Raw genomic sequence first — 16,051 nt, forward strand, 5'->3', positions numbered from 1 at the left:
GAAACCCCCCAAAACGCCGTTGCAAGTTAAATTTTTGCCTGAAAAAGGTGGCGAATAGGGACGAGGATTGGAATTCCCGCGCAGTGAGAAACCTAGGCCACGGGAGGGGACGCTTCTTGTTTTAAAGTTGCCGACAGTGGTTTTTTACCTTTTTATGTTGGGATTGAAAATTGTCATTTAAAAAAGCGTCCCAAAAACTTTTACTCGGAGCTCCACTCTAAAGGAACAGACACTTTCATGTTTTTGTTCTTTTTTCACATTCTCGAATTTTTCCTTATTGCTCCTCCTGTAAACGGTATCAAATTCCTTTGGTCTTCAGTTTGAATTCTCCCACAAAATGAATAACTTATTTTTTTCTCTCTTCCATGTGGCAGATGTTTTCCTTCTCCAGACTCCGCCCACTTCATTCGGACCCCTGTCATTCATATCATTCACCTGCCAATAGTCGCTTTAAATGACACACATCAAAACACTTTTTTTTATTCTTGGGAATTTTTGATATTTTCATGGGACCTTTATCTCTTATGGGCCCGAAAAGTTCCGTTATTCTCATATCAATCAATCGTTCATTTTGAAATTTATCCATGGGAAAGCAACTAGCCCAAATTATTTTGAGTTTTATTTCAATTATGACGGTCTCTGATACTGAAGACGTCACAATTTTCAGTGTGAAAAAAAACAAGATTTCAGATGAAAATGGCAGATGAAAAAAAAAACACGGAACAAAGAGATTTGTTTAGTTAATCATGGCGAGATTGGACCTTTAGGAATTCTCTTTTCCTAAGACAATTATCTTTCTCTCGGATCTATCTTTAGAAATTGAATATACTCATATTTCTTTTTTTTTTGTGTTTTGCTTTGCATCTTCTTCATCTTCAAAAGTCACTGAAACGTATCGAGTGACTACACAAAAATTTGGGATATGTGCCAATTATAGAGTCATCAGAAAGATAGGAAGAGTTACGTGACAAGTGATACTTCTCTGAAAAAATGAATATTCCAGTTGATCAGGGATAACACATGGTTCTAGTGGTATGTTATTGTCCTTCAGTGATAAGGGGGCGTGGCCTAGTTCCCTTTTCCTTAGAGTGCAAAAAAGTTCCTGTGAGATAATAACAGTTTTTGTACTTTCCAGGTTACCCAAAAAAAAACAAAAAAAATTTGATCCCGGAACAACCCGAGTCGAAAAAAAGTGGGCGGAGCCTCGGGGCGGGTATAAAACGAAACGGGTATTCTCGTTTCGGACTTCCGTCCGCTCCCGTTTTTCTTCTCCTTCTTTTTCGTCTTCACGGCTCCCAATTTCCTGTTGATTGGGAGACGGGAAAGATGGGGTGGGAGACACTACTCGGGGTTTCCCTTTTTCTATTTTTGAACGTTTTGGGTTTTCAAGAAGGGTTTTCATTGCACATAGTTCCTTTCTATCTCTTTGAAATCTGAATTGCTTTTCGAATCGGTATTTTGAGGCTCCACGTTTTAAGGTATCTATGCTTCGGGTCATCTACTATTCGATACCGTTTAAAACCCGTCCAATAAGTTTCCCTGTTTGACTCAAATTCCAAAGTTAGGAACTCTTGCTTTACAGGTTTTACAGTAATTTAAAATTGTTCTCTACGTCTTTCATTATATTACACTGAGATTGTACTCTTTTGCTCCCAATTTATTTGTTTTCCATCGGCCTGAAACTTTGCCACACCATTCTCATTGGAGCGCAACAGCATACAACAATACTGTTACATGTCCAAAAGTTCATCTCCTTCTTCAAATTTTCAGAACTACATTCATAACTAGTTCTCGCTCTTTTGACAGAAAATGTGACAAGTACAATGACTTGAAACTTTAAAGAACCAAAACCGAAACAACTGATGGTCATCCAGAGACATCTTCTTCTTCTTTTCCGTTCTGTGCCATCTGCCAATTAGGCTTCTCCGTCCCCAAAACTCGTTGCGTGCCTCCCCCTAACTTCTGCGCCTGCCCTTTATCACTTTTTCCCCTTTTTGAATTTCTTGGAATCCCAAGAAAGCATTGAATCATACTATGAAGTCACTCATCCATGTTGTTTTCATATTTTTCACAAAAAACAACCTTTTTCTTGTTATCGTTTTCTTTTCATTCATTTTTTCCTCGAAAGAAAGTATGAACCTTTGATACATGTATATTTTGATACATGGTGTGCGCACACCAACTTTGAGAAAAAGCCGACAAATTTGATTCTGTGCGTATTCTTCGTATTTCCCTTTATTTTCCCTTATGGATGACAATAACAGTCAGCATTTGTAAAATTTAAAAAGTGCATTTTTAAAAAGCTTTCAAGACTTTTTGTAAATCTGAAAAAAAAGAGATTTGATAATTAGTATTTTTGAAAAGAGTCCATATGGAATTTAACAGACAATCACTTCCTTGTTGGCGAGAGGAATGTCATATTTTGATATCAAAATACTATTCATATTTTGACAAAAGCTCAATAGTTACACCGACGAACACAGGGTTTTTTATCTTTGCAATCTCGCTCTATTGATAAGGGGGCGGGGCGAAGCTTTTTCAAATTTTCAAAAATGAAAAAATTCTCCCCTAAAACGAGAGATTTTTTTCGGTGAAGAGACGCAGGACATTTCGGTAAAGAGACTATATTTCGGTGAAGAGACGCAGACAAATCGATGGCTGAGGATCAAACGTTTGATCCTCAGCCATCAATTTGGCTACGGCCCCGCCCCTTTATCAATATAGCGCATTTGCATAGCTAGTTGAACAAAACACAGTGGACGAATAATATTTTGAAAATTGTATGTTCTCGATCGTCTGAACTTATGATGTCTAGTTATTCAAATCAAAGGTTAGCATGTCTGACATTTGAAAATAATTTTCAGGCGGTAAATTGTTGTCTGAAATTGTTGTCTGAAAAATAACTGTTAGAGAGAAGTGCATGGCGAAGTGTATAAGAGGATATCTCGTAGCAAACGACAAAATAAACTCTGGCACTCGGTTGTCAATTCCGATCATTTTGGGTGATGTAAAACATACCTGGATTGAGAACTTTGCATTCACAGAACTTTTTGAAAATTCCTAGTTTTTCAGTTATTTGCCATTTTCTGAAAGACACTTCTTCTTTCCTGTTTTTGTACTGAAATCGTGAAAAAATATGTGTCTTTCAAAAATCGGAAAATATCATAAAAACTAGAAATTTCCCAAAAATTCTGTGAATGCGAAGTTCTCGATCTAGATCTGTTTTACATCCTCCAAAAGTTTCGAAATTATCGGACACTTGACAGTCGAGCTCCAGACTCCTGAAAATCGTCAAAATAGCCAAAAAAGACGCAGTGTACCGTCTTAGCGTAAAAATGCTTTATTGACCTACCTGGATTTGAGCTAAGCCATGCTCTGCAGTCTAGGATTCATGACCATTCAAATTTTTTTCGATTCGGAGACCACTTTTTCTAACTCTTGCTCACTGCTCTACCAATTTCAGTGATTGGTCTTCTTCGCATCACATTTCTAGACAGAGTGTAAACTTGATTCCTTTCTCTTTTTGTTTTGGTGGTCCCTTCCCATGGCATCACTTTTTTTCCTTAATTCTTCCATTCCGTATTTCCAAACTCCGATTTCGGAGAACGCTCTCTTTGGATTTTATGTCATCCTAAGGAACAGGACTCAAACTCGCCCACAAAATGAGAGAGGAGTCCAATCGAGCAAAAAAGTTTAATTTCGAAGAAAGGACAATTTTGGGGAGACAAAGTAGAGATGGCGTGAGAGAATGGTCCCGACAAAGGGAGAAGAATAGATTGCGGAAGTTCTTTTTAGATCCCCTTTTTTCGGGCACCGGGATTATGTAGACTGACTTCCGGGGGCATTCGGAATGTCACTGATGGAGGAGGACACGAGAAGCTTTGTTAGGAAGAGAGGCAAAAAAGGACAAAACACGAGAGAGCAAAGTATACATAAACATAAAATGATTGTTACCCCATGCTGACCTGAATGTCGAAATTTGTTTTTCCCATATATAGCTCCAATGTGTATAGCTATAGCTCCAAGTTTCCGTTAAGTGATGTGTTTCTTGTTGGGAACTTAAACCAAGTATTCGGAAATTTTTTCTCGAAATTTTTTTTCTTGACCGAGTGTGGCGAGCTCGGCCCCTCGTACTTGTAGTTTTTAGACTTTTGATTGAACGCAGGATTACAGCGACTGGCTAAGAAGTTCTAGTATTTTGGGATAATTTTGTAGAGTCCCGTTTCTTCAGTAGTCACAATTTAAAATTGTTTTTGTATATCAAAGAGCTCAAAGTTCTGCAAGGATCCTGATTACGTAAATAGTTCTCGCATCACTGCACCTTGAATAGAGATACAACCAGATTTGCTCAAATTTTAAATAGGAATTTAGAAAAATTGCAGAAGTTATCAGTGGATATTTTCTGTCGATGTCAATTTCTGTAGATCAGAAAACTTGTGTTTTAACCTTCCGGCATTTTAACAAAGTTTGAGATTACAGTGCCCACTTTTACAGAGTGACGCATAATCACCCGGATTGATCTAAATAGGAATATCTTCAGACACAAAAATTGATAGAAATATAATTTTACATTTGTTTCAAAACTACTGAAATTTTGAAAAAAAAAATCCTCAAGTCTAGGTATTGTTATGATCGTCCAAAGATGAACGGTGTAATTTTCATGAGATAGAGCAACTTTGACATGCGATATCTCAGCTCAAAGTTGATAGAATAATTTGAAATTTGACTAGTATATTGATGGATTATTTGAACTCACTCACTCCAAACTTGAGCCCAGTACAACGCTTTACTCGAACTTTACCACTAGTGCAAACATTAGACCACGCGCCACCCTGTATAGTCCTTGCTTCCGATATTCCCACGATTACATCCCGTCACCTCAATGAAATAATGATAAGTATGAAAATGTTGCGAATACTTAATTATAATGTACTCTTTTTTTATTCTCACATCGATTACGAGTAGAGTTTAGTCTTCTGAAAAGATTTCCCGACCTCCCCAACTCTCCTGAAGACCTCACGCCGTGATGCTCACGGTTTCCCAAAAAAAAAAAAATGAACACAAGGTTTCCTAAAAAGTTTCCCACGGTCTGACGACAAATTCCTCTTTTCTCGTTGAGTCATATTCACGCGGTCGCGACCTCTTCTAGTTGAGCCAATTTAACATCTCTTTTGTCGTTTTGATGGTCTCCTTTTGTGGATGAAACACACTTCTTTTTTCTCGTTTTTTCTGGTACTCACCAGACAAAAAAACATACTACGTTCTCTCGTCGAAACAAAAAAATCCCCGGGTTTACCATAATGGCAACTTCCCGATTACCTTTTTTCTTCTTCTTTACTCGTTTTCCGTGTTTCCTATACGTAATCCATCATAAGACAAAGTACATTATGGATCACAAAACAAAACCGATCATTGTCTTTTTTGGCGTTCTTTTCTGAAAGTTTTCTTGTCTGAAACTGACAGCTTCATCTGTTTTCAGATCTATTTCCTTTGTTTCAGAACTCTGCTCTGAGCTATGATGGGTTTGTTGTCGACGATTCGTGGGAAGAAGGAAACAGTGATTGGCAATGGAATTGGGTCAGCACAAGTTGGTCCATTGAACGCCAAGACAAAGAAACTTGTGATTCAGGAGTGGCCAAGGTTTGTCTGCAGAAAAAGTAATTTAGAAGATTGCTTGGGAATGAACTTTTTTATTTCAGAGTACTTGCTCAATGTCCAGAGCTCTTCACAGAAATTTGGCACAAATCGGCGACTCGCTCCACTTCAATCAAGTTGGCATTCGGAATTGCAGAAAACGAGAGCCCAATGCAGAATGCTGCTTTCTTGGGACTCTCCTCGACCATTCAGGCGTTCTTCTATAAACTGGTAAGACATTTGAAAACAAAAAGGGCGACTTGAGAAACTCCAACTATCTTGCATCTTTTTTCCAGATAATCACATACGAACTGAACGATGATCAGGTCAGAGAGGCATGTGAGCAGTTGGGAGCACGCCACGTAGATTTCATCTCTCGTGGATTCAACTCCCACTTCTGGGACATCTTCTTGGTTTGCATGGCCGAGAAAATCGACGAGACATTGTCGTCGTACATGATCGAAGAGGACAAGAAAAACGAGATGATCTTGGCTTGGCAAAGGTACTTTTTTAATCAAAAAATGAGTCTTCAACACTCAAACGGGTTTCAGAGTCGTCAATTGCATTGTTCATCAGATGAGAAACGGATATTCAGATCGTCGAAAACAACAACTCGGAGGATCAAAAGGCGGCGCTAATAATGGATTCTAAACTGTTTGGAACTAATCATGATGAGCAACAAATCCTAATGTTTTCTTCCTTTTATCTGATTTTTTGCCGATTATCTGTCCAAAAACTGTACACAACGATCTTTTCTCTTATAAAATCATCAATAAATCATATATTCCTTGTACTGCCTGCTCATGAAAAAATTCATTATTTGGAAAACCCGAAGTGTTTCATGGAAAACAATTATTGCTTTGAGAATTCGTTAGTTCCCACCGAATCCACGTTGGCAAATGAGCTGGAGCATCGTTGGCAGAATCTGACTTGATCTTGAGACTTCCATGGAGCCTCCTTTCCAACCATTCCGTGCATTCTCTTCTCTCCATTTTCCATTTTTCCATAAGCAAAGAACAAATTGTAACGGCCAGATGAAATCACATGCATCTGAACGAGAAAAAATGTGGATTTACAGTGAAACTGTAATACATAGAAGGGGGCCGTCTATTGTTCCTCTGGAGGGCATTTCTATTACTTGGACTCTTCTAATACAGGTTTTACGGTAAGTGAGAGTAGGAGCTTACCAATTTTCTCTCGTTGTCATCCAAATGAATGTTATCGAGAATCCATTCTCCTCCACACATTGCCTTCCCATCATTGAATTCTGTGAATCCATCTCGAATCAGCAACTCGGATGCCTGAAATTAGTCGTGGAATTGAGGAACTAAAATGGATTTTACAGTTTTCAAAACGATATTCCGTTTGGCAGTATTATGAGACAACAGAACGCTTCCAGATCCAGTGGAAGGGAATTGACATTCAAAGACTGTATCGTTTCCCTAAAAATTGAGATAATTATGTGCTAATTTTTTGCGCCTACCATCAATCCATCCTTTGAAAATCCGATTCCCAACCACATATCAGGCTTCACAAGTTTGCTTTCAATCTCAATTATCAGATGTCGTCGTTCGTGCTTCCACGTCATCATAGTTTGGCAATCACTGGCATCTTTGCATCCGTTTGGTAGTTTCCAGCATCCTCTTGCTGTTCCACAATCACTGATATGAGTTACATGAAGAGTGTAGACGTGAGAAATTAGAAAAGAGAAAAAGAAGAGTAGGAGAATCATTTCAATTCGAATTCTGAATTGAGAACAATTTCCATTTATAGGTATGTGTTAAGCTGGAAATGTCTTGAAATAACAGAGGCGGACAATGGTCGTGTCGTTTTCGCCAAAGTTGTCATTTTATGATAACTGGTTTCTCTTGATAGTTCTCGTTTTTTCAAGACACATTATTTATTTGTTAGAACACATTATACAAAAAGGAAATTCAATTTGGGGAAAAAAGAGGGTTTGATAACTTTCTTATTTCTGCTCTTCTGGCTCATCGTCTTTGCATTGTGTTGCCAGGAAATCGCGAACTCCTTTGCTGATACCTCCGGTTGCTTCCTCGTGTTTCGCAAAAATCTCAAGATGAGCTTTTCCTTTCCACACGAGTCCACATCGGAAATTATCATCGTTCTTTGTCAGGAATTTGTAAACTTTGTCGAGGCAGTCATGAACTTTGCTCAATGAGACGAGTGGCAAGGGTTTCATCATTTTGGAGACATCTTGGAGAGTGTAGATTGCTGGTTTTCCAAAGTCTCCGTTTCCCTTGAACCATCCGAGAAGCTCCTGAAAATTTTTGGAATTATTTCAGATATGATAGAGCAACTTTTTGTTCGTTTTAGTTAAGTTCTAATAGATTAAGCTCCCTTAAAAAATTTATCAAAAAAACCTACATGATTGGCATTGGTGAAAAATAGTTGTGCCCAAGTAAAGAATGGGAATCCGGCTCCTTGTGGATAAGTAGTAAGGACTTGAAGTGGAACATCATGTGGTACTTCTCCATAGTTGACAATCTCGATTTCCGGATTGATATCACTTTTTGTCTTCTCCGGCAACACTTCCGACTTGTCCACTGGAACTCTGCAAACCGTTTAAATTAAATTCTACCTTTCATTTAAAAAAAAACGAACGGGGTAGATTTGACAGCTGCATAATCAGCACAATCGACTTCGTATCTAACGAGAATTCTGAATTGACCATATTGATAAGCGACCAGTTGGAAGAATGGACCCGTTGAATGAGCGCCGCGTGGACGAGTCATTCGAGATTTCAGGTTTTGATCGAATGTGACATGCCCGATCTCCATCAAGTCAGATGCTTCCATTCTAAAGAATTTCATCTTATTTAAAAAACAACGATCAATTAGGTGTTACCTGGTGAGCAGAACAGTTTTTCCGACACGTTCACAGTCGATACGGAACAATCCTTCTCCGGCTTCATTACAGAAAGCAAAAATCTTTTGAAGATTGATAGCGTCAGTGATAAAATGGAATTGAGAGAAATCGATTGGCTTCTTTTTCTTTTCGCTGAGCAGACGAGCAGCGATAATGATGGCGTCCAAAGATCCTTCTCGAACCTGCAAATATACTTTACTTGAACAGACTGTGAGATCAAAAGTTGTCGTTCAAATTGACTCCAATTTGGGTCCACTGTTTTCGTATAGACCACAAAAAAGTCAGTCACTATTTTGCACGTTTCCCAAATGTTCTCTCGTGTTTCAGTGTCAACAACTACTCGTGGTGTGAACTCACTTTCATATGATTGACGTCATAAATAACCACTCCATGATCTTGCATCAACTTGCCACCTGGCCAATAGAACGATTCAACCGGGGCTCCGGGAACTAGAATTGTAGCTGTCTCGTCATTGAGATACCATTGGTATGACCCGATTCTATCCACATACTTTGTGCTGGTTGGACCACCCTGAAGGATCGTTGTTTAAGAGTTTGTTTTAAAAAAATTAGCCCCACATCTCAAAACTGTTCCATGAAAACTCAAATTGACAAAAATACTTCAAAAGAGAGTTTTTCAAACTTTTAAGTGTTACTGTAATTTTTGAACGAATCCTACCTTTCCAGAGAGGTTAACAAGAGGAAGAAGACCATACGGCTCTTCTTCTAACCCTTCGAATAACCAGAATCCATCGGCTGACATTTTTGCGAACAGCAGCTATACGGCCAGTCTGTCCAGCGATGTGTGTTGTGTTAGAAAAGAAGAGGCCATTCTCTACGGATCCCTGACGGACCGAGAGAGGCAGCGAGAGAGCAGATGAGGGGGTGTTCCCGAAATACGAATAGTATAGAAAATCAGAGAATCAGACAAGATTACAATGCGGGGGAGAAGCAGATCCCCGCTGGTGCTCTTCCTCCCTCTCAAAAGTTTCGAAACACCGATGATGATGACGGGATCCCAAAGAGATTTTGAAAAAGAAAAGAAAGAAGAAAATGAATAGATTTTGTATAGATTGGTAGAGAGAAGGACCACCGGAGAAGAGTGACCACAATACATGGATTCTTTGATCCGTTTGATTAGGGTTTAAACTTCATACACTTGTTTGATATAATTTTTCAGGGGGTATAAATGAAAAGTGTTGAATCCAGACAAAAAAGTTTTGGTACCACAAGAGCATCACAGAAACAGTATGACAATAGAGAGAAGAACAGATCCTATTGTTAACAGTTGGAAGTGAAAGGGATAAAATATCCTTGAATTGCATTGAAAAGGCTTGAATGTGGAGCAGAGAATTTAAACACCTAAAAATGTATTTTTTAACTTCAAACCCGTTTATCTCGATTCCTACCAAAGATATGAAAAAATGGTAAACTGATAAACAAGTAGTGAATTTCAAAAGTTTTAATTTTCACATGAAAGTACTGAAATTTCAGAAATTTTTGTGAGCCACATGAATCTTTTGAATCTCCCAAAAGATGGACCGTTAAGTTTTTGGGAGCAACGAGGAAGTTGTCGTTTTATCAGTATGCTGGTGAGGTCTAATAGTGTCTACACCCCAACGGAGATCATCCTCCTCTTTTCGTGCAGTGAGATATGCCCACCGTTTTCGCCTCTAATAATTTCCATTTTTGGACTACCATTTTATTTGTATTTCTATCTGACCTCAGATCAACTGAAATCAATCACCAATTTGTGGAGGTTAACAACGAAGATGCACCCTTTCGAACAAACTTCACAAGCTGGATTCATCAATTTGAAAAATGAAAATTCTCGTTGGACGAAAATCCCCCTCCAAAAAAGCATACGGGCTCAGATTTGGACGCATTAAAAACCGGGATTGAAAGAGACCCGACTCAAACAGTGCGGGATATATCAAGTACATCAGTGGCAAGCCTTTCGTCAAAAAGCCATAAATTGGGAACTCTCGGCAAAGTAAAAAAGTGGGAAGATACACACATGAATGTTGAAGTTGAATCATTACTAGTGGCGATAAATGGGTAATGTATGATTACTATAAACAACAATCCAAGTGGGTTGACAAAGGCACTCAACCACCCAAGGAGTGGAGTACTGAGAGCTGCCAGATAATGGTGTCACTTTTATGACCGATACCTATTTTTGTCAGGTGACATAACTCAGACTCCATGTGGATCTCCATTGGAGAGAAACACAAAGGTTTATTTTCAAAATCGAAATTCGCAACCTCATGCGGGAAGGAGAACGGAGACCGATTTCACTGGATACGGCTAAACGGTTCTGTTTTATCTACAGTATAGTCCAAACCTTGTACTGTCTGACTACCCCCTATCCGGCCATTTCTACCGACATCTTGATTGAAAAAAATTCACTTCAAAGCATGATGTCAAAAATGGGTTGACCTGATTTTCAATGCGCTGTGGTCGGAGTTCTGGAAAGAAGGCATCCACAATTTGGTGGGACGTTGGCAGATAGTCACTGATAACAATGGTCATTATATTCAATTTATCTGACATCGTTTTGACCGTTTTTATATCGAATGAATCTGACGCTAAAAATGAAAAGGACTTTCCGAACAACCTAATAGTATAAGAAATGTTTTGTCAGTTGACACATTTTTGATATCTTGTATAGGAATTGAGATACCGTAAAACCTGTATTAGAAGGACCGACCGTTCTATTAATCCAAGGAACCTCCGGCGGGCCTTTCAATTAGAGAGGCCCTTCTACTTTTCCCACCATTTTTTAAAAGTAACTTTGAAAAACACATCTTGAAGGAAGCCCTTTTATTCTTCCAAGCCCCTCTAGGGGGCCCTTCTACTAGAGGGGCCCTTCTATTACAGGTTTTACTATATTCTTCAAAATTTTCGAATGGACGAGAAGTCTTTTTAATTCCAATACACTTGCTTGGGTTATTTTTTGGTACTTCTAACATTTTTGAGCCAGAGCAACTTCCTGTTTTATGGTTCTCAATATTTTTCTGATAGAGCACATTCTGAAATTCGAAAAATTCCAAAATTTAATTTTTTTAAAATTGTTTTCCAACTTCAAAATGTTTTCTATCAGATAAGCATATTCGAAAGTCAAAACTTCACATTCGCCTGTATTATCATGGTCGCGAAGTCCCGGAGTCTAAAAAAATCCTTAAAATGCATTCTTCTTGTCTTCAATATTTTTTCTTATTTTTTCAACTCCATGTTTTCTCATCTATATGTTCTATTTTTCATAACTCTAATCATGTGATAAGTAATCACAAAAGAGAGTAACTTCCTTTAAAATTCATCTACCCCCGTGTTTTTTCCTCATCTAATCACTACCACTTCTTCTACTTCTTTTTCCTTCGTTATTCTATCTTACTAGCTGATAAAAACATGTGAGTAGAGGATCTGCGTCTCTTCTAGAACCCGATTGTGCTGCTATGGAAATGCATGAAAATCAAGAGAAGAGAGCAGTAGTCGTCTTCTTTAGGAGCAGCGAGCACGAGTGGAGTACCACGTCTTCTCTTGTGTTTTCTTCATCTGCGCCATCAGCATCGATTCGTGTGTGACACTCTTCGAAAGGTCGCACATTTTCCGATTTCCCTTTCTGTCTGTGATATTTTTTAGTTCAGAAGATCTTAATGTCAGTTGACTTTTAAGAAATAATTCAAATCTAAAATCCTGTCTATACAAATGTTTCCCAACATCAGTCCGACCTGTCAAGAAGGAATTCGAGAAGCTTGTGTGACTTTAAGAAATGCTTGTGAGCCTCAGTAAGTTTCAGGAACCATTTCTTATCCTCATTCGTTTTTTTCAAGAATTCTGGATGATGTGGCAGGGCGGATGACAGAATATGAGAGTGAATTCGGCCGAATGTTGTACACAATTTCTATATTAATCATGTTTTCATTTGTTATCATTATGCTGATGGTCAGATCAATCAAAAGAACACATTCTACTGTCGAGGTGAGTCTAAGAAATTGGATTCCTCTTTTTTCTCATTCAAGTTGTGATATCGGAAATATCATATCCCTTTGTAGTCACCTGAAATTTCTATAAATTCAATCAGGGGTAGACAGGAAAATTCAAAAAAGCATGTACTTGAGGCCCGACACTCCAAAAAACTGAAATTGTATCCTTCGGAGTTTTCTTATTGTCCAAATTCCAGATGGACGCTCTTCTAGATGCAATGAGGTTTCGAGAGGAATTAGACATTCGAGATCGACAACGACGACGTTTGATGAAAGCAAAAACAAAGGTGTGTCAGGATTAGAGAAAAAGGATTTCAGAAGATTATAGTTTTTAAGGTGAGCGCATGGCTCAACCGGGATAAAAATGCAACGTCGAATGGGCAAATGAAGAGCAAGAATAGTGAATGGAAGCCTCCTCCAAAGGGAACTGGAACACGACCAAGGGGACATTACAGGTGAAGATTACCGTGAAACCTGTAATAGAAAGGCCCCAAACTTTTAACTTCGAGGCAATTCATCTCGGTTTCTGTGAAGGATATCAACAGTTGACCACTTTTTGATTTAAATGAAATATATTGCCTCCAAGTTGACGGCTTGAAAGGCGTTCCATTAGAGTGTTTAAGGTATTTTGGATCCTGTTCTAAAACTGTTCATTCCAGTATATCCACTGTCACTTCCGATATTCCTGAGATCGTCGTTAGTGCTGATGATTCCGGGAATCCAGGACTATTAATGAGACCACACACTCCGGCCATTTCCTTGATTTACGATTTCGGGGTAGCGTCACCGGATTTGGAAGAAGAACCGGATAGGTGAGAAAAGGGATTATTGAGAAGGAGAGTGCAAGTCAATCTTTGATTTTTTGATGAGTATTCGGAATGGATCTTTTGATATTGAAAAAAACAAGCATTTTTTTTACATTGGAAAATTGGTCAAAATTCGCTATTTTCAAGTTCAAAAATGCAAGTTATTGTAACTTTTTTGAAATTCAAGTTAACACACATTTTTTGTAATTGAAAAATATGAAAAATTTTGTAAGGATCATTTTTGCGGTTGACAAAATTTTTCTAGCTATTTTAGTTTTCGAGATATGCGTATTTGAAAAAGAAACATAGAATTTCAGTTGGCAGGCGGCTAGACCAGCTCGCTTCTCTGTTTTCTAAAATGAAAGTTTCGAGTTTTTAGCATGTGGTTCAGACAAATCCAAAAATCTCAAAACCCCGAAAAAAAAATTAAAATTCCAGTCGAAAACCATCGATAGCATCTTCAACTGCTCTTCCGATGTCATCGTCTTCTTCTTCTTCCTTGGCCTCTTCCATCGAACACAAGCTCAATTCAATCAAATCAAATCCACGTACATTTTCTCTTGACACAAACGCTTCCACATCATCGCGGACCCATCGTGTGGATATCGATGATAAATCATTCAGTTTAGATGTTTAATTGTTTTCCCCCATATTTTTTTGTTTCCCTTCTCTCTTACCGCATCACACTTCTTCACCTATTTGACCTAATTTATCTGTGTTTTTTAATTTTTGGGTTTCTTCATGATGAACTACAGTAATCCACTGACCGTGCGAAGAAGAAATAAAACGATTCTAGAAGCCGAGAAAGAAAGTAATTGTTTCATTCCACCAACTCAAGAGGCAATCTCGCGTCCTCTTGTCATAGACGGGTGCAACATTGGAAGAAGTGCTTCTGGATATGCAAGAACGTGAGTAGAGGCAAAAAAAACGAAGACAATGAGTTTTTGGAAAATGAGCTTAAAGAATGGGCAAACGATTATTAATACTTTGATTTTATGATGCCGTAAAACCTGTAATAGAAGGTCCTCAAACTGTCAAGTTAGAGCTCAATTATCTCGGTTCATATGAGAGATATCAAAAATGTGTCAACGGATAAAATGTTTGTAAAATTATGATAATCAATTTGTCAGTTGACCAAATTTTGATATCTTTTACAGGAACCGAGATCAATCAGTTCAAAGTTAAAATCTAGGGGACCCTTCTATTATAGGCTTCACGGTGGTTCCTTTTTCTGAACAGGGTCATTTGGTTCCACAGATATCTGAAATTTATATAAATTCATATTTTCAGACATGTGGATTGTGCTGGTCTTGTCTCCGTAGTCCGATGGCTTCTTATGCGCAAATTTGACGTGAACTAAAATGTTTTTATATCATGAAACTCAATTTTTTGTTTCAGGTCACCGTATTTCTTCCGGTTGTCTACAACAATATAAATAACTACAATTCAAAAAATGCTGAACTATTGACGGTAAATTCTTCCAGATGAAACCCTCAGACTCTTTTAGTTTTAGAAACTGGAGCAATTGGGCATCGTAACTTTTACTCCAGCTAGAAGTGGGCGAGGACTCAGAAAGTGAGTCACTTTAAGAAAAAGGAAGTAAATCTGGATCTAATTTGTTTTTAGGGCATTCATCAACTACGACGATTTGTATGTGGTTTCATATGCAGCACGACACGGAGGAACGATTTTGAGTGGCGACAAGTTTAAAGATATTCTCAATCAGTCGTGCTACAATGACTTCCACCACGTCATCCGGAATCGAACTGTTGACGTCAGATTCCGACCATTAACTCTAGATTTTGTTGAGTACAAATCGGATAAATTCTATCGTCATGCGCCCGAATTATTCACATGTGAGCCATAGAGAGATATCTATTCTGGGCATCTTCAATTTTCAGATGACCACTCAGCGAATCGTTGTGAATCTTTGCGTCAACGACTCTATGCGTTACCTCATGAACCCGATTATTCTATTGTCAAGAATTTAAAACAACAAGTTACCGATGAAAAAAGAGAACTACTATGTGCCGAGCTTGAAACAATCCTTCTTTCGCTGAGTTATGCAGCTGGGAAAATGTTCCGGGAAGTAACGGAATTGCCATGTATGGATAATGTATGTGTCATCATTCAGTTTATAGAATTTGGATTTTCTTGTTTTTCAGAGATTTCACGGGTTGAGAATCGAAGATGTTGCACCCAAACCGTTTGCTGACGCTTTCTATCAAAAGTTTCGGAACAGAGAACCGAAAAACGAACAGAACCATGAATGGGTTATGGAACCAGTTGTAGAAGTGATTGCTCTGGCGAAAAAGACACCAGAAGTCATAGAGGATACATTTTTGACGCCAACTCCATTACCCCTTTCGAATGAAAGCACTGAAACTGTTGTGGCTGCAAAACTGCCAACGGATCAATCACTGGGGTCACTTCTCCAATGGTTTACAATGGCGGAAGCGGCAAATAAGAATAAAAAGTAGATGATAAAATTTAATATTTGGTTTTTATGTGATAACTTTAATGATAACATAAATGATAACTCTCTTGAATTGTTTCCCGAAATGTTTCGATAAACTTTCGATTCTTCTTTTTTCATGTTTTTGTCTTGTTTCTTCTCACACGATATCTCTTTCAAATGACCTGATGTTGGGTGCACGTGGTGTTGAGAAAGACAGCTGTCAAAGAATCAGGAGAGAAGGATGAGGAGAGACTTTAAACTATCAGGTTATTCTTTTCTCTT

At 38.3% G+C, this 16,051-nt stretch overlaps 4 protein-coding genes across 4 annotated transcripts; 2 read left to right on the plus strand and 2 right to left on the minus strand.

Annotated features, from left to right (window-relative positions):
* Positions 1–5,515: 5,515 nt before the first annotated feature.
* Cbr-glb-10 lies at positions 5,516–6,285 on the plus strand (the record flags this gene model as incomplete). The annotated part of the gene is made up of 4 exons (XM_002630854.1): positions 5,516–5,640; positions 5,700–5,865; positions 5,931–6,136; positions 6,186–6,285. The coding sequence occupies 4 exons, from the start codon at positions 5,516–5,518 to the stop codon at positions 6,283–6,285; spliced, it is 597 nt and encodes a 198-aa protein (XP_002630900.1).
* A 201-nt stretch (positions 6,286–6,486) lies between these two features.
* Positions 6,487–7,366, minus strand: CBG02621 (the record flags this gene model as incomplete). The annotated part of the gene is made up of 4 exons (XM_002630853.1): positions 6,487–6,684; positions 6,822–6,935; positions 6,978–7,076; positions 7,118–7,366. 4 exons carry the CDS (start codon positions 7,364–7,366, stop codon positions 6,487–6,489), a joined length of 660 nt encoding a protein of 219 aa, XP_002630899.1.
* Positions 7,367–7,603: 237 nt separating this feature from the next.
* On the minus strand, positions 7,604–9,282 carry CBG02620 (the record flags this gene model as incomplete). The annotated part of the gene is made up of 6 exons (XM_002630852.1): positions 7,604–7,912; positions 8,020–8,206; positions 8,257–8,451; positions 8,500–8,702; positions 8,878–9,051; positions 9,199–9,282. 6 exons carry the CDS (start codon positions 9,280–9,282, stop codon positions 7,604–7,606), a joined length of 1,152 nt encoding a protein of 383 aa, XP_002630898.1.
* A 2,945-nt stretch (positions 9,283–12,227) lies between these two features.
* Cbr-mps-1 lies at positions 12,228–14,787 on the plus strand (the record flags this gene model as incomplete). Its single annotated transcript, XM_002630851.1, has 8 exons — positions 12,228–12,307; positions 12,353–12,500; positions 12,703–12,792; positions 12,842–12,960; positions 13,165–13,317; positions 13,750–13,944; positions 14,602–14,662; positions 14,710–14,787. Coding segments are annotated over 8 exons (924 nt in total), but the record flags the coding sequence as incomplete, so codon positions are not given.
* Between the last annotated feature and the right edge of the window lie 1,264 nt (positions 14,788–16,051).

The sequence above is a fragment of the Caenorhabditis briggsae genome (assembly GCF_000004555.2).
Source record: "Caenorhabditis briggsae complete genome, chrII, whole genome shotgun sequence".
In the NCBI taxonomy this organism is placed as follows: Eukaryota; Metazoa; Nematoda; class Chromadorea; order Rhabditida; family Rhabditidae; genus Caenorhabditis; species Caenorhabditis briggsae.